This window comes from Malania oleifera, chromosome 12 (genome assembly GCF_029873635.1).
Source record: "Malania oleifera isolate guangnan ecotype guangnan chromosome 12, ASM2987363v1, whole genome shotgun sequence".
In the NCBI taxonomy this organism is placed as follows: Eukaryota; Viridiplantae; Streptophyta; class Magnoliopsida; order Santalales; family Ximeniaceae; genus Malania; species Malania oleifera.
The window spans coordinates 12,474,745-12,494,944 of record NC_080428.1 but is presented as its reverse complement, the minus strand read 5'-3'; the positions used below and the strand labels follow the sequence as shown (position 1 = coordinate 12,494,944).

General features: G+C 37.1%; 1 protein-coding gene across 4 annotated transcripts in view; it reads right to left on the bottom strand.

Moving 5' to 3' along the window:
- Nucleotides 1-782: 782 nt before the first annotated feature.
- LOC131144932 (TATA-binding protein-associated factor BTAF1) overlaps nucleotides 783-20,200 on the bottom strand; it is a 109,283-nt gene continuing 89,865 nt past the window's right edge. For all 4 annotated transcript variants that reach the window (XM_058093895.1, XM_058093897.1, XM_058093896.1 and 1 more), the window contains exons 24-29: nucleotides 19,875-20,138; nucleotides 19,729-19,778; nucleotides 6,140-6,249; nucleotides 5,986-6,068; nucleotides 1,758-1,970; nucleotides 783-1,174 (exon numbers count right to left, since the gene is read on the bottom strand). In XM_058093895.1, the coding sequence (XP_057949878.1) occupies nucleotides 1,004-1,174; nucleotides 1,758-1,970; nucleotides 5,986-6,068; nucleotides 6,140-6,249; nucleotides 19,729-19,778; nucleotides 19,875-20,138 (891 nt within the window). In that variant the 3' untranslated portion in view covers nucleotides 783-1,003. The remainder of the gene's footprint in view (nucleotides 1,175-1,757; nucleotides 1,971-5,985; nucleotides 6,069-6,139; nucleotides 6,250-19,728; nucleotides 19,779-19,874; nucleotides 20,139-20,200) is intronic.

Below are 20,200 nucleotides of genomic sequence, written 5' to 3'. Positions count from 1 at the left end.
GAACCTTGGTGTGCCACTATTATGATTGAAAAATCTCTAAACTCTCCACCTATAGTCCTAACTCTATTTAACGACATCAATATATTTGTTGCATATTCCCTTCTTTTCTAAGATCTTCCAAAGCGCTTGTCTGAGCACTCTATTATAAACTCTCTCTAAGTTGCTCTAAACCATATGTCAGTCATTTAAGTCCCTTTTTATTTTTTTTTCGTGAACTTTTTCTATGAACCTTCTCAGAAGACATATATTCTGTTGTTGATCTTCCTGGCATAAAACTAAATTGATTATTCGAGGCTTTCGTTTCTATTCCTATCCTTTATTTAATAACCTTTTCCCACAATTTCATTGTATGATTTATAAGTTTAATTCCATAATAATTATTATAATTTTAAATATCACCTTTATTTTATATATAGATATTAATCGGTTTTTCCTCCATTCCTCCAATTTTCTTAATTTTTTTTTAAAGTAGTGTTGAATTGGTTAGTTAGCCATATACTTCCTTTATGCCCAAGATATTTCCAAACTCGAATGAGATGTTATCTAAACCTATAAATATCAAATGACCGACTCGAGGGAGGTCGGCTATCTTAGTGCCTCCCTGTAGAGTAGGGGACGCAACTCGTACTGAATTCAATCAAAGGAGGCATACGTTTGCTCCAGTCATTCTAGTGCAGTGATTAGTGACAGATACGTTTCCAACTCGTCCTGTACTTTGGTCCAGTAGGATCGCAGGGTATTTTGCTTCAGAATCAGTGGTCATTTATCAAGTTTTAATGATAAAAAGAAAAAAAGAAGCTGATTGCATTTACAATATATCCACAATTTACAAATTGCCCTCTCCTCCTCCCAAAGCCATTTCCACCAGCACAGCTCCCGCCCAAAATGTGGGGAAAGAAAAAAAAGGAAACAGAAAAGGGCAAAAAGAATTAGAATCAGAGTGTCAAAATCTTGGGATCAAATCCTCTAGAAATATACACTCTGTACACGGTGCAGCTCTGATTCAACCATTAAGCTTCGCTAAAAACTGGCCCAGGTTGTATTCCTCGGTGTACTGTGATTGATCCCAAAGCTCATCCAGTCCACTCAGAATAGCCTTCAAACCTTTCCTGCCGCCCACTGATGGTGTATTTTCCTCAAAGCTGCCATCCGACTTCGGTGTGGTTGTGTCCCCCTGCTCCAAATATTTATGGAAAGTTCTCAGGATGGGGAAAGCAAATATATATTTGAAAAAAAAAAAAAAGAACCTAGGTACTTCAATTGGGAAGAACTGCAAGTTACAGATGCCTAATTGACCGTATTATAGCTTTCAGCACATAGAAACATGATGGCTGCTATTCTATTGAAGAAACTGGTCGACGCACACAACACAAACATTTTAATTTTGATCTGCTAGTGGTGGTTTATGTTAACGTTGCATTTGAAAGCATGGATTTCGGACCTTGAATTTGGATTTAGGTGGATTAGAATAATTTTCAATAAAATTTTATATTACATTGTATCCAAATCCAAAACAAACTCCCCAAACATAGGGTAAAAGATTTTGTAATTATACTCCATGTTAAAAAATTTCTCAATATTTTACTTTCCTCACATTCATTAAATCTCTAAAGTAATTTTCTTGAAACCAAAAATGACCACAACAAAATTGTATTCCAGTGGCTGAAAACTTCTGCCTGAAATTATAAAACATGGCAGTCAATTCATTGTCACTGATCTATATGCTGGTGTGAATAGAACGGGACAATTAACAATACCTTTTTGCAGGTTTCTGCTGGTGTGAATAGATCCAGCAACTGATCTGTGTTCATTGTTTTCAGACTGGCATTCTCTGCATTGATGACTGCATTTGCAACAGACAACTTGAACTTCTGCAGGCTCATGACTTTCTCTTCCAAGGTTCCACGCATGATTAGACGGTGAACATTAACTACTTTACGCTGACCCAATCTATGTGCTCTGTCCATTGCCTGCACATATTTCATAAGGCAGTGGACCCAGCAAAAATTGAAAAAGGCAAAATAAACAACTAGACTTGCCATCCTCAATCCTGCTTCTTGAACAAATGCATTAAACCACGTGTGTAACATCTTCAATAAAAAACAAGGAGGTATATGCATGTGAATGAACACGACAATCAAGTGTTTCCACATTATTATACCTGTTGGTGAAACCTCAACTTGTGGAGCCCACATGGCATTATCAGAAAATTTTCAATAGTGTAATTGAGAACTCATCTTATTCCTGACCTGCTAATTGAATTGTCTCGATCCGACAAGTTGAACCTATTCAATGAAGTCAAATTTATTTCTATTTTGAGATTTTTAAAATACCTACATTTGATACCTTTGATCGAGAAAATTCAATTAGACAATAGACGAGATGAACTTTCAATTTAATGGTCAAGTAATTAATTATAGCCTGACTCTTTCTCCATCCCCAAGTCAGGGGCATGAGTATTTATTCACCCAGAGAACAAAATCATTGAGGTCAAATTTGAAATGGAGGGATATGAGGCTTCTGACAAGTGGAAAGCAGTTTAGTTTTATGATCTCTCTCTCCCTCCCTCCCTCCCCAAGTCAGGGCCAGCCAGAGAACCAAATCATTGAGGTCAAATTTGAAATGGAGGAATGCGAGGCTTCTGACAAGTGGAAAGAAGTTTAGTTTTATAATCACCCAAGAAAACATGTGATTACAGTATGGAGGTTAATGGGGTGTTTATGATATGCTTCTTAAGGAGATATTTAATTTCAGATATCAGGTGGATGGTTTAATACTGGAAACACTAGATAGAGGCATCTGGTGCTTGGGTGACTATTTCAGGTAGTAGAGATTGTGAAACCCCCATGGAGTTAAAATGGAGGCAAAGCTCCTAGGCCTGATGGTTGTAACATGCCTTTTTGTGAGGAGGATGCTGTGGCAAGGCCTAGGGTTTTATACATTTGGAGAATTTGCATCAAGTTGAATGCATCTTTTTACCCCTTATTTCCTAATGCAAGTAGGGCAAAAGACCTTGAGGATTATTGATTGATCCTTTGTCACCATTTATTTTTGTTTTTCAACTGACTTAAAATTTAAAAAATCTCATTCCACCATATCATACTCCTTCAAAAAATCCAATACAAAATACCTTTAGTATACCCTCCTTTAAGCGTCATCATCTGCCTCAAAAAGACATAAGGTGTCATCAAGGTCTTCAATTTTGATCTTGACTAAAATTTTGAGGCTTCAAAAGCATGGAAATTTGATGAAAATTTTGATGCTCATGTCAATTTCGATTTGATTTTACAAAATGATGGAAATATTTAGTGAAGCATGGAATTCTCTATGAAACTTCAGACTTAATCAAAACAATAATGCAAGATTGAGAACTAAATAATACAAATAAAATAAATTAAAAACAAATATGTAGTGTATAAGGTGCAATGAATGTAACATAACAGCCATATTAAGGATATTTAATTGATATAAATGGAATTCATAAATAATACAAATGCAGATAATTATTATTTAGTTATTCAAAAGTATGAAAGCTATTCATATCCTTTTTGTCTTTAGTTTCAATAAAAATAATAATAAAAAAAAAACAGAAGATAAATCAAGTGAAAAATTCCTTTGTTGTGTGTGTGTGTGTGTGAGAGAGAGAGAAACATTGCAATTCATGAATCTCAAAATTGAATTTAAGGAAATTCCATTCCATAGTAAAAATTTTGACAACTTTTGTTGAAATTTGAGATTTCAATAAATTTTGGGTGATTCTATAGAGAGAGAGATTGCTATTCAGGCTTTGAATCTCGAATTTGATTTTATTTGTTGAAATTTGAGATTTCGATAAATTTTGGTTGATTCGTGGAAATTCTGATGGAAATACTGTAAAATTGAAATTGGAAACGGAACTTTCAACTGAATTTTCATCAACTTGTGGAACTTCGACACCGTGGGTATCATCCATGATCAATCTATACTTAATAAAAGCACCTGACGACACAGACAATCTCACTAGAAACTTAAATTTTGGGTGATTCTATAGAGAGAGAGATTGCTATTCAGGCTTTGAATCTCGAATTTGATTTTATTTGTTGAAATTTGAGATTTCGATAAATTTTGGGTGATTCGTGGAAATTCTGATGGAAATACTGTAAAATTGAAATTGGAAACGGAACTTTCAACTGAATTTTCATCAACTTGTGGAACTTCGACACCGTGGGTATCATCCATGATCAATCTATACTTAATAAAAGCACCTGACGACACAGACAATCTCACTAGAAACTTAAATTTTGGGTGATTCTATAGAGAGAGAGATTGCTATTCAGGCTTTGAATCTCGAATTTGATTTTATTTGTTGAAATTTGAGATTTCGATAAATTTTGGTTGATTCGTGGAAATTCTGATGGAAATACTGTAAAATTGAAATTGGAAACGGAACTTTCAACTGAATTTTCATCAACTTGTGGAACTTCGACACCGTGGGTATCATCCATGATCAATCTATACTTAATAAAAGCACCTGACGACACAGACAATCTCACTAGAAACTTAAATTTTGGGTGATTCTATAGAGAGCTCACTAGAAACTTCCCTCAATCTCCACTACAACAGTGATGGCCTTCCTGAAGAACTTATATAAAAGTGGAATTCACATTATTCAGTCACTTTGTAACTAATGGAATACTATGGAGGTTCTTAAGGATGTCATTATGATAGTGAGTTACACATTCATAACGAAATTCTTAATATGTTTTCTTTGAAAAATTCATGACTGCTAGAAATATTTTACTTTATAGGCCATGGTATATTTATGTTGAATTTATCAAGTTCAATGATCATCCTAAGGGGGAATTTGGCAATAATAAGAATATTCCCATGGGATGACCTTCTTGGGAATAGGATGCCCAGCTCATCAGAATAATTTTTTTTGGTTGTAAGATTCCTAACAATGTAAACAGGAGGCCCATGTTAGTGTTTGTTCAACATGGCAATCTTGGCAAGCAAGAGCATGACCACTATATCCTCGGCCTGTGTATAAACAATATATGAAGGATAATCATATTTTTAGCACAAAAACCAAGAATATGCACCTAGTTAAATTCATGTCCTGAAATTTCAACCATCACAAAAAAGAAAAAAAAAATTAAACACTTAAGAACCCAATTAACCAAATAATTGAGGGCGTCTAAAAATTTCAAACATTATATAACTCTACTAAAATTTCATTTTTTATTGATTTTTTTTATGACAACGATTTACTATTTAAAATATAATAATGGCACTTAATAATACTATACTAGGGGGAACTGTTGTCTCCCAATATAGCATGGGCAATTTGGTCTCAGAGATTAGATTCCATTTAGACCTGGCCCGTAAAACTGAATCATTTGGAGGATGGGAATGGGATTCTCATGTTATGTTGGAGTCCTTAATTATCAAGGAATGTGAGATCACCCCATCCCAAAATAAACATGGAAATGGGACGCCATGAACATCACATTCCTAGGAATGTAGAAAGATGCTTAAAACCAAACGCTCCCTAAATCATATTTTTAGTTCTATCCATTGTATAGATTGAACCATGTGCAACGAGTTATACACAATCAGACTAGTTTTAGAAGGATTGGTTCATAGGTTGTAGGATCCTATGCTGCAGAATTGAGAGAGAGAGAGAGCTTATCAATATCCAATTAATGATATTTTCTAACATGCACAAATGCTAATAGTACCTATTAGCCCAACTGCTCGGGTAATTTCTAAAATGCCAAGATGAAAACTAATAAACAAGAAGAGGATATTTTCTGATATTCCTATGGAAGCTTCCCAGAATAGTTAAAATTAATAGAAAGAACACAGCACCGTTTTCCAATTTTCCCCTAGACAATGGAGATTTCATCTTACCAGGGGGGGCATCCAAGTTGAGCAAAAAGTCAAGCAATTGTCTAACAAGAACGGAAATAACTTGTGAACATTATGAGAAAGTAAGTAAAATACCTGATGATCTCGCATAGGATTCCAGTCATGCTCCATGAAAACAAGAGTGTCAGCTGATGTCAGGTTCAAACCAAGCCCACCAACTGCATAGATCAATTATATATAAGTAAACCACCATATCAGAATCTTTACTTTTCAAACAAACAAATCATACCATGTGTTGTGAGCAGCAGCACATCTATGGTAGGGTCTGAATTGAAAGATTTCACAATTTCAAACCGCTTTTCTGGTTCAACTGATCCATCAAGCCGTAAATATGTGACACTGCTTGCAATGAAAAGGCAAAAAAAGTGAGGTTCTACTGGACAAGTCAATAGAAAAACATGAGTAGGTTTCCATTCACGTCATTATAACAAGACTAATTACAGAAAACTATTCCCAGATTATTAGGAAAATGTACAATTGCCCACGATTACAAGAAAATGCAAGTTCCCTACCAGGTTTGGTTACATGCATCCTTGCTTAATATTCCTTTCTAGACAGGGCAACAACTCCAATATCAGGAGGGGTGGTGATGCAGGGAGGTAGCGGGGATTTCCAAGGTCTTAAATTTCGATTTCAAAAAAAATTCGAAGATCCAAAAGTACGGAAATTTCAATTTTGATTTCAATTTGAAAAACTAATGGAAATCAGTAGTAAAGCATGGAATAATTTGTGAAACTTTAGAAATGGTTCACTTGTATGGCGACTCATTTGTTGGCGGTATTAGACATTCCGAAGGCAGTTCAAAAGAAGATGAATTCTATCCTTTCAACGTTCTTTTGGGGTGAGATAAATGGAAAGCCGAAAGTGAAGCGGTGCTCGTGATCCAAGCTGTGCAAGCCCACTAGTGAGGGTGGTTTAGGTGTTCGTGATTTTAGTGAAGCTCAAAAATCTCTTCATATGAAATTTTCTTGGAGGCTCAAGACTTTAGATAATCTTTGGACAAATTTTTTCTATGCTAAATATGTGAAACAAGGACATATCTCTATGGTGGTTCCTAAAGACTCGAGTTCTAGGTTTTGGAAATATGTTATGCGAGTTTTACCTCAGGTGACGGAGAATGTACAGCTAAAGGTAAAGAATGGCAAGGGTTTGTTTTGGTTTGATAATTGGTTGGCTAGTGGCCCGCTTTGTTTGCAATTTAACAATATTCAAAACCCTTTGCTGAATATTAAAGATGTGTGGGTGGATGGTGCCTGGGATAGGCAGCACTTAGTAGAGTTGGTTGGTAATGACAAAGCTGAAGAAGTCATACAAAATATTGCTTGTGGGAGACAAGGTGAGGATATTCTAATTTGGAAATTCAATGATAAAGGAAGCTTCACGTCGTCAAGTGCTTGGGATTTAATTAGAGTCAAAGGGCCACATGTAAGGGGTATGAATTGGTTGTGGCACAATCTCTTTCCAAAGAAGGTCAGCATATGTGTTTGGAAAGCTCATTTAGACAGCTTGCCGCTAAATGAGAAAGTTCAATCCTTGGGAATTGCTCTTGCTTCTCGGTGTAACTGTTGCGAGCTGGGGCAAATAGAAACCTTGAATCATGTGCTTTGTTCGAGCGAGATTGCTGTGAAGGTTTGGGATCTTGCCGCTACAGCCTTGGGGGTTCCTTGAACGACTGCAGTTTCTTGGATTTGTTGTGTTCAACAATGGTTTACTTATGCTAAGAAATCGACTCAGAGGGGTGTAATCATTGGTATCTTATCGAATTTAATAACTTGGAGACTTCGGGTGAGTCGTTGTAAAGCCTGACTGGAAGGTGCTAAGGAATCGGCTAAAGGCGTTTGGTTGGCAATTAATGTTTGGCTTGGGAGGATTTCGGAGAATATGAGAACAAGCGGATCCCTTCAAACTCATGATAGCAAAGTTCTAAGTGCTCTTGAAATTCCAATTATTACTCCGAAGGCACGGACTCCTCGTGTTGTTAGGTGGGGGATTCCTCGGGTTGGATCCGTAAAGCTGAACGTAGATGGTAGTTGTCATGGGAATCTAGGGAATTGTGGAGGGGGTGGTGTGATTCGAGGTTGCATCGGGGATTTCCTGGGTGCTTATTCGTCCTTCTTTGGCTATGACACTAATGATAAAGCCCAACTTAGGGCCCTAACGGAGGGAGTGCGGATGTGCAAAGAGATAAGTAATATGAATGTGGAGATTGAATGTGACTCTAATGTAGTGGTTGATTGGGTTTGTTCTCGGAAATGCATGGTATGGTATTTATGGGATTTTTCGGAAGAGCTGCTTGAGGCTCTTTCCATGATTAATTTTATCATTGCTCACCAATTCAGAGAAGGAAATAAGGCTACGGATTTCTTGGCACGTCGGGGAGAGGAAGGCACCACTATGAGATATCTGGAGTTTGATTTTTTACCTCGTCTAGTTAGAGGCAAGATACGACTTGACAAAATTGGTCTCCCTAATTTAAGAATCTAATGTGTGTTTTGTCTTCGTTTTCCTTTTCGTTGCGTTTAGTTTCTATTTGTTTGTAATTTGCTTTGCTGGAACCACGATTTTCTTCCGTCATAAGTAAGAGGTTTTCTAATAAAGTACAGAGGTAAAAAAAGTTAAATACATCTATGATGTGTATGAGGTGGAAAAGCTATAATATTGTATGCGTATCAAAAGTATTTGTAAGATAATGTGCATTAAACATATTTAGTTAATACAAATGAAATTCATGAATCCTTTAAATATTATTTATTATACAAATAATAATAATTTAGACATGAATGGTTAAATAAAATGTTTGTTGTAAGTTTATTCTTTTATATAATTTCAAAAGCACTTGTAATAATCTTTTTTTTCGATAAAAATAAATAAAATAAATTAAGAGAGAAATTTCACTTCCCTCTAAAATCTCTCATTTGAATTTTGAGGAAATTTCATTGCATAGTTAATATTTCAACAAGTTTCCCTAAAATTTTGAGATATTGATAAATTTCGGATGATTCGTTGAGATTTCGATGGAAATTATGCAAGATAAAAATCGGCTGCCATTTCAATTTCAAGGGTGATGGAAACCAGAAATTTCGACAATTTCGTGGAAAATTTAAGATTGTAGGAATTTCCACCTACAAACACAACTGCTCCATTACACGTCCGATACTTATAAACACTGCATTTAAAAGTAAAACCATTATTTATAGCATGGTTACAAAAAAAATGCTAGCACCCTAGCAAACCACAAATTGGTATGAATGTTCTAAAACATGGTACATTTTCATTCCGGATACCAAATGTAATGATCCAAAGCTGTAAGTCATATTTTTCACAAAACATACCTTTTATTAGTTATAAGGGGGAATCATCACATTGTAATTCTATTTACTGTCGCTATTAATATAATTCACAAAAGAAAATCTCTTCTAGAATTAGAAACACATCAATACCCCACCCAAAATATGCGAGTGCCTGCACATTTTTCACCAATATATATACTCATTGAATGTTCCACGCTTTATGGCATGCTTGTACTGCGACCCCATTCCCATTCCCATTCCAGTCCATTTCACGTTCTAGGTAACATTATTTATAGAATCACCAAAGGAACTAAATTTCATCAAACAAGTTCAGTTTCCCAAGTTAAAACAAAATTCTTTAACTTTCCATGCTGATTCCTGAAATAAGTGAGCTGTATAGGTGACACATCAGAGGTGAAACCAAATTGATTAAAAAAACCAGCTTTTATTTCTATCATGTTAAATTTTGATCTTTATCGTCATATCAAGCAGAGCCCATGATTGTAAAATGATGACAAGGATTACAAGATTTTAGGAGATAAATAGATATGTTTCGTTAATAAAGGTTATAACTATTTAATGAGTATTTTAAAAGAGCGTCATCTCCCCCATAGGAGTGACAGTCACTCAGTTGTCTCTCCTCATTTACATTATCAGTTGTCTAACAAATTTATTACAGCTGTTCATGGTTTGTCATTAACATTTATCAACACTGTTCACACACTAACATAATATCAAAGCCTCAATGACTGATCTTGCTCAGGTTACAACTATCCTTTTCTTCTAAATCATGTTTCGCTTCACTACAGGTTGGAGTGCATAAGCAGATTGAAGGCAGTACCCCTCTCTAGTTCGTTTCTATGCAGCATCCTAATGGTTGGCTGGACGTTCTGTGCATTGGTTTGATATAAATGATTCTGAGTTAGAAAAAAAATTCAAGAGTCAAAATGCTGCATGTATTAGCATATGCAATCGTTGCTTCAGTTTGATATGTTGAAGGGTTTTTTGTCTTATCTTCATGGATAAAGCATATGTATATATATTTGGTTGTGATTTTGCTCGTTACTCCTGAGAAACAAGAGTTAAAGCTGATCAAAAGTCTTCTGCTCAAGTTACTGCCCAGCCTCCCACCAGAACTATATCCATAATGATTTCTATAACTTAAACTTCAGGAACTATCTTATTCGATCACAGGCGGTGAAGGTTTTTACTGGAACAAGAGGGAAGCCAGAATTGTTGAATGATGACGCACCTTCTCTAACTTCTAAAGGGCACAAGACTGGCTTAGGGTGACTATTAGATCATGGCTTGGTGTTGGAGTAGGAACGAGCCACTAGTGTCCTATGCTCCTACAACTTTATGTTTCTTAACAGCAAAGCAGAAATGGTATGTTTATGAAACATATTCTCAGGGGGGGAATGCTTTAAAATAGATAAAGGTCGTTCACAATATGATTACACAAAGCCCATAAAGAAATTGACAAAGGGACATTGAAGATCTAAGTGGCAGAACAAGGAGTTTCTAGCTGCCAAAAAATTCCTGTCAAGTATGCGAGGCACTCACAGCAGTGCCATGTCTCAGATGCTGGTTAGTGAGAACCTGCATTCTCTACAAAGTATTCCTGCTAGACTCCAGCAGGCCATCCTACCACGTCCAAGGTTCTTAGGATATGTTTACCACTTCTCATGTTTGCCTCAGGTGGTAAAGGAATGGTAGAAGTCAACCATTAGAAGAAGGTTGAGGTTGAGGACGTGACAGTAGCCACCATCGTATTCACCGCAGTTGTAACAATCATACTCCTAGTAAGTGTTGGGATAAATCTGGCAAAGCATGGGTTAATCAGGTTGTGTCTTTTCACCAGTGGCAATGATTTGTCTAATCCCACAATGGGCATGCCTAATGATGGTATCAGTAGCATATTTGATGGTAACATGCTCGTCACTCAGAGGGAGGAGTTGAAACTGGGATGCAAACCCAGCACACAGATAAAACAACCACCCCTACATGCAATGTGACACCACTTTAGCTCATATAGTTCACAGCAAAATGGCGTGGTTAAGAGAAACAACCAGCATCTCAAAGGTATTGCCCTTACAATGATGATGTACATGCAAGTCCACAAATCTAGTTAGATTGATGCCCTTCTTGCTAGTCACCTTATTAACAAGCATGCCTTCTGCTTTAGATGATACTATACCTCACTAGTTATTTTCCAACTTACCCTTATTTCATATTCCCACCATTTATATTTGGGTCTTTTCTTTCTTTCAGAAATTTTCTTCTAGGTTACATAAACTATCTACTGCCCAACTAGCTACCAAGTGCATTATTTTGGGGAATATTCTCGTGTTCAAAAGGGTTCAAAATGCTATGATATTGCCACTAATACTTATATTGTTACTGCAGATATCCCTTTTTCTTGCATATGAATCTTCAAATGGATCAGCAACTGCTCCTAATCTATTATCTATTACTCTTAATTTCTCCATGCCTTCTCCAATTGTGTGAATACTGTCCCCTCCTCGCCTGTGTTATCTCCTCTATCCACCAAGTGCTGTATCTCCTTCCAAACCTTTACAGCTCCATCGATGGTGATGGAAGACATCTGATATGGTATCACCAAACATCTGAAGCTCCACCTCATGTTGTGGTAATCCTACCTTCAATCTTGATATTCTCACTCTTAACAAGCCTATGTGTGGTTGGCTGCAGTATGCTCTTACTATTTGTTTTCCTTTTGCAAATTCTCTCCTACTTACTGTTCTTTTGATATTGCCTTGCCTTCTTTTGTCATCCCCAAGTCTTATAAGGAAGCCTTGACACACTAGGGTCGGTTAAAAACCATGGGGGATAAAATGGAAGCTTTATGTAGCAGCGGTTCTTGGGTAAATGTTGATTTGCCCTTTGGTAAAGTAATGGTTGGATGTCAGTGGATATATGAAGTGAAATATCAGTTCGGCAGCACATTTGAGAGGCTCAAAGTTAGACCTCTGGCAAAGGTCTAAATTCAGACATAGTATCAACAATCAACAGCTATGAAACGTTTTCTCCAGTTGCTTGATAACACCATTTTAGAGTTCATATCTTAGCTTCCATGAATCGACATGGACACTACCAACTTGGCATGAAAAATTTATTTCAACAAGGTAACTTTGAGGATGTCTACATGGAGAAACCACCTAGGTTATCACTCAGGGAGACTGTCAGAAAAATCAATAGATTGAAAAAGGCTATTATAATTAAAGCATCCCTGCATGCTTAGTTTTAAAAGTTCATTCATGTTGTTATCTCCCATGGAAAATATTTTCAAACCAAATAATAAAGAGAGCTACAATATTTTCTTTGCATGTAAGTTGCTAGAAGGAAAGGAGTTTACTGTAACAGAGAAAGTACGCAACAGATTCTGAGAGTGGCATCCCTGTGGCTAAACTGGTGCAAACCCCATGAAGGTTAGTGCTAAACTTGAAGGAAGGTGTAGATAGTTTAGAATTTGAGAATCACAAATGGTACAGACGGGGTTAGTAAGATCATCTACTAAATAGTTACAAGGCTAGATATAATGTCTGTTGTTAATGTTAGTCAGTTTACAGAAAAGCCAGAACTAGCACAATGGCAGTTAATAGAAATTTGAGGTATTGGCCTATAAGCCATGCATACAAGTTGAGAATTAAGGTTATTCAGATGTTGACTGTGCAGGCCCTAAAGAGATGAATTACAGGATGTTGCACTTTTGCATTAGGTACTCAAGTAACAAGGAAAAGCAAGAAGCAAAATGTGGCTGCTAGATCAAGTGTAGAACCTGAGCATGGAGTTATGACACATACTGTAATCCAGTTATGTGGAAAGGCAAGAATAAAAATGTTGTTGCTTGATCAAGTGCAGAAGTCGAGTAGAGCTATGACATATACTGCAGGAGTTGATGTTGTTGAAAACACTAAAGCAGGGACTTGGCGTTTATTGTGGTTAGCCTATGACCACAATTGAGATAATCAGGTTGCTATCCTCATTGCAAATAATCTGGTATTCCAAGTAGCAACTAGTTTATGTCTTCACCAAATCTCTTGGTAGAGGACACTTACAGCCAGCAAGGCACTGAAGACATATATGCCCCAGCTTGAGGGAGAGCATTGGGAGGTTTAAGTAGAAATGTTTTCTTGGGAAAGGGTAATTATTATTTTAAAAACAGTAAAGGAGTTGTTTCTCAAATCATGAACCTTAAAAGATGCTTTTTACAAGAGGATTTACAAGAGGGAACCCAATGATTGACAATCACTCTGTTCTCTCTCATCCCCCCTCCACCCCCAACACACAACCACCCCACGGTTGGTCAAATAAACATGGTTTGTAAGGGAAGCAATTAGCAATTAAATTTGCCATTTTTGAAAATAGCTTCCGGAAATAAATTCAACATTTCACAAAAGATTAAGAAGATAAATTTGGAAGAACTTTGGCACTGAAGAGCTTCCTCTAATTCTAAGCCTAAATTGCATAGCATATTCTTTTTTCATTTATTCTCTTAAATGTGGACACTTATGCAAGAGAAATGAAGGGAAATACAATCAAGAGCAAGCAAAAAAATCCTCAGAAAAGAACATTATAAAAAAGAAAAATAAATTTAAAAAGGGCTCCCAAATCAAAATAGAGATAGATCTGACAAAAAGATAGCTAAGAAGTCCCCTATTGAATCAATAGCTAAGAAATACTCTTTTTTCAATCCCTTTCCATCAAATGAAAAGAGCAATATAGATTCACTAAAATCCCGAGTGTCCATTCTTTGCCTTGCATTTACCGCATCCAAAAGAACTGCTTTGCCTGCTGGTTCAGACAACCATAAACCCACATTTTTTCAGCAGTTGTTTGAGCCTCTTTGTCCCCTCATTATGTTTCCCACACGACACGTGTAGGCAAAATACCAGCCTCCGTCACCAAATTCATCTGTATTTTCTTGAATACTCCATCATTCTTGAAGATAGAAATACCCTCTAGGCCACTAAACTGTCTAGCAGAGATGGAGGCACACAAGATATCATCAATAAATCAGAATCTTCTGATAACACACAAATTAATCACAAACCTCATCTAAACTTAATCTTCCATCACAAGAAAAATTACTATCGATAAACTCATCAGCCGGTATCACTCATAGTAGTCAAAGGTGAAAGGTGCACTGAGGCGCAAAGAGCACTTGAAGCCTCGACACAAGGCGAAGGTATGCTCCTCATGAAGGCGATGTAGACATTAATTAAAAGTGTCTGTAAAAGGCTCTACGTAATGGATTCTTGATTGTAAACATGTCATCAATAAATCAGAATCTTCTGATAACACGCAAATTCATCACAAACCTCATCTAAACTTAATCTTCCGTCACAAGAAAAATTAATATCGATAAACTCATCAGCCGGTATCACTCATAGTAGTCAAAGGTGAAAGGTGCACTGAGGCGCAAAGGGCACTTGAAGCCTTGACACAAGGCGAAGGTATGCTCCTCATGAAGGCGATGTAGACATTAATTAAAAGTGTCTGTAAAAGGCTCTACATAATGGATTCTTGATCGTAAACATGTCACAAATTTTCAATAATATGCAATGTTCATGCCATAAATTCCACAAAATGAAAACGGGAATACGCAGCAGGAAACCACAAAAAAAAAAGAGCAGCAGTTGAGCAGCTGAGTCTGACAGAAAAACATTTGGCTACTCTTGAGGTATAGTGGAAACATTTGAGCAGCTCTGACAGAGCAGAAAAGCAGTTCAGAAGATGAAGAAAAGAACATGACCAAGCACAGAAGTGCAGAAATTTCAGGAAGAGCAGAGATTCTTAAAAAAGACCGCAGAAGAGAAAGAAGGTAAACATGCATGAGACACACCTTGCACCTCAATGCACCTCTTGAATGTTGCCTTGCCTTGACCACTATGAGGCTCAAGCATCATCCCTTCAGTCCGCCTCGGCGCACCTTTGATTACTACAGTATCACCCCAATTCTTCCTCTCTTCAATAGGGCTTTCCTTACCATCCTTCTTTACTGAATGAGTGTTCAACCTACTCAGTAGCTCCTCAATGTAAGATCTCCCACCACAATTTGTTCTGAAAAAGTTAGTTGCATGTCAGCATGGTTACGCATCTCAATGGAAGGATTCCCTTTTTCCATGCCTTTCTCCCCCAGCATCTAGCCAGTATAAACCTTATACGTTGCTGACTACCTGATGTAGGACAAGAAGCAAGGCCTTGGGAAGATCCTTGTTGGAGAATACTTAAGAAGAATTGGATCGAGGATCATTGGGTTTAATTAGTAGTTTATTATGTGTTTAGTATTAATTAGTATAGGATTACGTGTATTTGGGGTTGTTTGTAATATTTGGGAATTTAGGGGTTTGTTTGTATTTCATGTAATGTTAGGGGTATCTATGGAATTTCATATGCTAGAGGCTTTCTTATAAATAGTGCGTGGAAGTCATACTGTAGACAGTTGATGTTGAATTTGAATTGGAATTGAACGTGTGTTTCCCCCTGGTATCTCCTCTCTCCTATCTACCCCTTCCTCTCTTCGAGTTCTTCTAAATTCTCCCATGGCTGCAGAACCTTGATGCTGCCCCTGCATCATTTAGAGCCCAATCATGATCTACATTCTTCCATTACAATCCACCCATTCTCCTTCACCCTTCTCCTCTTCTCTTCTTTTCCTCCTTTCTTCTTCTTTCTTTTCTCTGTTCTGATCTCCCGTTCTGTCCCTAATCCGCTGCTACCCAGCAGCCTTCTGCCCTCTTTCCTCTTCTCTGTTTCTCTACTCTTCTCTTAATCTTCTCTCAACTCTCTTTCTGATTTCTGAATTCTGTTGCTGTCTCTTCGCAGTTTCTGTCCAGAAATTCCTCCAATTTTCCATCACCTTGTTCTTTTTCCTCCCTTTTCTTAACTCTCTCCCCCCCTCTCTCTCTCTCTCTGAATTTCAGTTAAAAAAAAAACAGGCAGTTCTGCTGTTTCTCAACAAATTAAAAAATTAAGGTTGTCCCCATTTTGTTTGAACACCACTTTCCAGACACAATTGTGCAACACCACTCACACCCACAAAACAGAACCCTCTGAAACCCTAGCCCCTAAAATTACTTCACTGTCCGATGAACAGAGGAGCCCCACGCACAAGCCAAACTTCTCCAGCCGCTCACCCCTTCAAAATCCACCCTTACCAGAGTTATTTTGACACACCACCACCACCACTTTGTATTCCTCATCCCCTGATCTACCCTTTGCCTGAAAAACCATCACCAGAGGACCCATGCTGGAGGCGCATGCAGCCCACGTGCTAGCAACTGCAAGTGAGAGTGTCTGCCAGATCTCCTCCTGTTTCCAGTCTCATGAAAAATTGCCCAGCCACAATATTTTGGGTTCTGTCTATACGAAATTTTGATCTGCAAGGAGATATTTTAATTGTGGGTACAATATATTGCAAGGAAGTGATAAATTGGCACAAAACACTAGAAATTGGCACTGCAAGCATAAAAAATCAGGATTCATTGCTGCATTTTGTGAATTTTCTAAGTGAATTTGTTTCAATGCAGCACTACAATCAAGACAACATGTGAACTGAAGAAAGTTATTGAGAAATTAGGTGTCAAATATGTGGTTTTGCATGATTAGATAAAGAATTGAGGGTAGAGTTTGTGTTAAACGGTTATCGGTCATACAAAGCTGCAGTATATATATGTATAAATTCAGCAACATGGTGACAAACTATAGGAAAAAGGAGTGCCATTTGCCAAACATTGGGCACATTTCAATCTTTTCAACACCTTTTTCAAATGCCGAGAAAAGGTTTGCAAAATCATCATTGATGGAACATGTCCAACGAATGTGGCTTCCATAAATGAGGTCACTTGAATGCAGCTTCATCCGAACCTCACCTAGACCCTTATGTGATATCATGGGTTGATTACTCTGCTATACATGATTAGGAAAGATGCTTGGTTTCAATCCACATGGGTTACTATGTTGATAATGTTTGGTGTGATATCATACCTATGAAGATTGGCCATGCACTCCTTGGCTCTCCTTGGTTGTTTACTTTGGGTGTGACTCAAGGATATGGGAACATGTCTTCCAATATAATGGTAAGATCATTTTGAAGCCTGTTCTACCAATCAACCAAGACAAAGAATCTGTTACTCAGCTAGAAGATACTACAAGGAAATGCATGTGTTTGAAGACATCCAAAGTTTCTCAAACATTCCAATTCTAGAGTCTGTCATTCCCGATGCATATGTTGATGCCAATTCTCAAGTCAAGTCTATGGTATTGAGAACGTGATTTCTTGTTTCACTCAACTGCTGGCTTTCGAAGAGTCCAAGTTTCCTTCTTGCTTCTAATCCTCCAACATATCAAAATTTGAAGCCGAATTTTTTCTAACTGGGGGAGAGTTGATGTAGGACAAGAAGCAAGGCTTTGGGAAGATTCTTGTTGGAGAATAATTAAGAAGAATTGGATCAAGGATTGTTGGATTTAGTTAGTAGTTTATTATGTGTTTAGTATTAATTAGCATAGGGATTATGTGTATTTCGGGATTGTTCGTAATATTTGTGTAATTTAGGGGTTTCTTTGTATTTCATATTTTCATGTAATGTTAGAGGTACATGTGTAATTTCATGACCTAGAGGCTTTCTTATAAATAGTGTGTGAAAGCCATATTGTAGACGGTTGATGTTGAATTTGAATTTGGAATTAACGTGAGTTTCCCCCTGGAATCTCCTCTCCCCTCTCTTCCCCTTCATTCCTCTCTTCAATATCTTCTAATTTCTCCCATGGCTGCAGAACCTTGATGCTGCCCCTGCATCACTACCACTTCGACTGAAGGTTTTGCTGCCCCGACTTTTTTATATTAGAACCCTCACTAACTAGAACATCAACCTAATCATCAAACATCATAACAGCATCCATTGCAATCCATTTCCTTCATGGTCTACAGCTACCATAGAGACGAGACTTACACAGCAACAAAAATGAGGAGAAAACTGGAGACGTTTCAGAAGCCATAGGGAATTAATCAACATAGAATTTCCAAACCTTAATTTTAAATTGGCAACAAAATAGGACGCAAACAATATTTCACAATGAGAATAATCATTGAGATGAATATAAAAATACGACGAGAAACAGAGAAATAGAAAATAAATGAGAGAAAAAGACCCTGCTCCGTGAGGGAGATACAATATTGCAATGTTGCAGGAAAGTAAACGAAAATTTTAATAACTTTTGGCGGGTCAGAATTGAAAAAAGAGAAATAATGTATTTAGATTTTATTTTAAAAATAAATACAAGTGGCATCGACATCTTTTACATAACTCACATGGCAAGAAAGAAATATTGACAAATTACCATTTATTCTGGAAACTAATCCCAATTAGTACTAGAAGACAAAATATGAAAATTATGAGCATTGAAGACTGGGTTTGAGATCCATGACTTTTCACATAACCAAGAAAACTGTACAACAGTCCACTAAGTTCTTGAATTTGCAATAAATTAAAAGAAAATATCGACACATACAACAGGGGGCAAATGCAGGCAACTTTATACACAGAAGTAAACACACAAAACTTCTAAAAACTGTTCCTGCTATGTCGTAACCAATTAGTGTTCACATCCCCCTAAAGTAGAATTCTGATAGACCACAAACAGATTGATTTACAGATGGTGATGGAGGTTACCAGACAATGGTAACAATGAGTGGCAAGAACTATTTCATTTTCGAGATAAGCTGAGGAGATAGAGACGACTGAGGAACAGAGCAGTGATTACCATGGATTTCACAAGCAGAGGCAGTGCTGAATGAATGGTGGCATGATCAATGCTCGTGAAGTCATGGTTCAACATAATCTACAGTTGTGGCAGCTAAGAATTACTTCGACTTCAGTCTAATCTGGTTCACCATAATCTACAGTTGTGGCAGCTAAGAATTACATCACCATAATCTCTCTCTCTCTCTCTCTCTCTCTCTCTCTCTCTCTCACCATAATCTAGCGCTCCTTATTCTTGCAAAGTTGAAACTGGCTTTCAAGCTGATGCAAGCATCTCTATTTGTGATTACAGTTGGTCATAAAAACGCACAAAATTAGATGCCAGGAAATACAGTTCTTTGGGTAATTGAAGTATTTTCTATGATTAAAATTTCTGGCTTCCTCAAAACCTTTGAAAAAAAAAAGATGCTATTTCTTTGTATTGCCCCCTAAACCAAATGCTATCACTAATAAACAATTCTGAGAAAAAAAGTTCTATGTTGTCACACCATGAAGCATCAACATCATCAGGAGGCAGAGTCATTGTATAACCACCAGATGTGATCCAGGATAAAGCAAAACAGGAAAATATTTGTGTTAGCAGCCTTAAATAGATGAGTGGCTTCATTAAGTCGAACATATCAAAACAAAATAATGAGAGAGAAGCATATAAAGAAGCTACAATCTTAATGAACAGTTTAACAATAATATTAAGAAGCTACACTATTAACAAACAGCTTAACATTAACAACTAGGAGACTTACTTTTTCATACGAGTGTGAAACAGGTCTCTTTCAATTATGTCCAGAAAAGCCTGCACGAGACAAAGACATCAACATCAACTTATCACACTAAAGCATATAAACAAAAACCTTAGGAGGGAGATGGCCAAGCATAAAGAAATGGTTACTTTGTGTTGTGCAAATATCAACACTCTGTGCTGTCCAACACTAACAGTGGTCTCAGAACATGATGCGTCCACTCCAATTCCACACTCTTCAAGAATCTCTTGAAGAGCAACTAATTTCGGGGAGTGTTGAGGCTTACGAAGCTCTGAAATAATGTCTGAACCAGAAGGTAAGATTTCAGACAGAAAGGACATGAGTGAATCTGAAACCCTTTCACCAACCACTAGCAATGGATGACTGCAAAGCTTTAGCAAGTACTTTAGCGCCTGAAACATAAAGAGTGGGGTGACTGCTAGGTAATATAATATAAGAGGTGTTTGAACAGAAT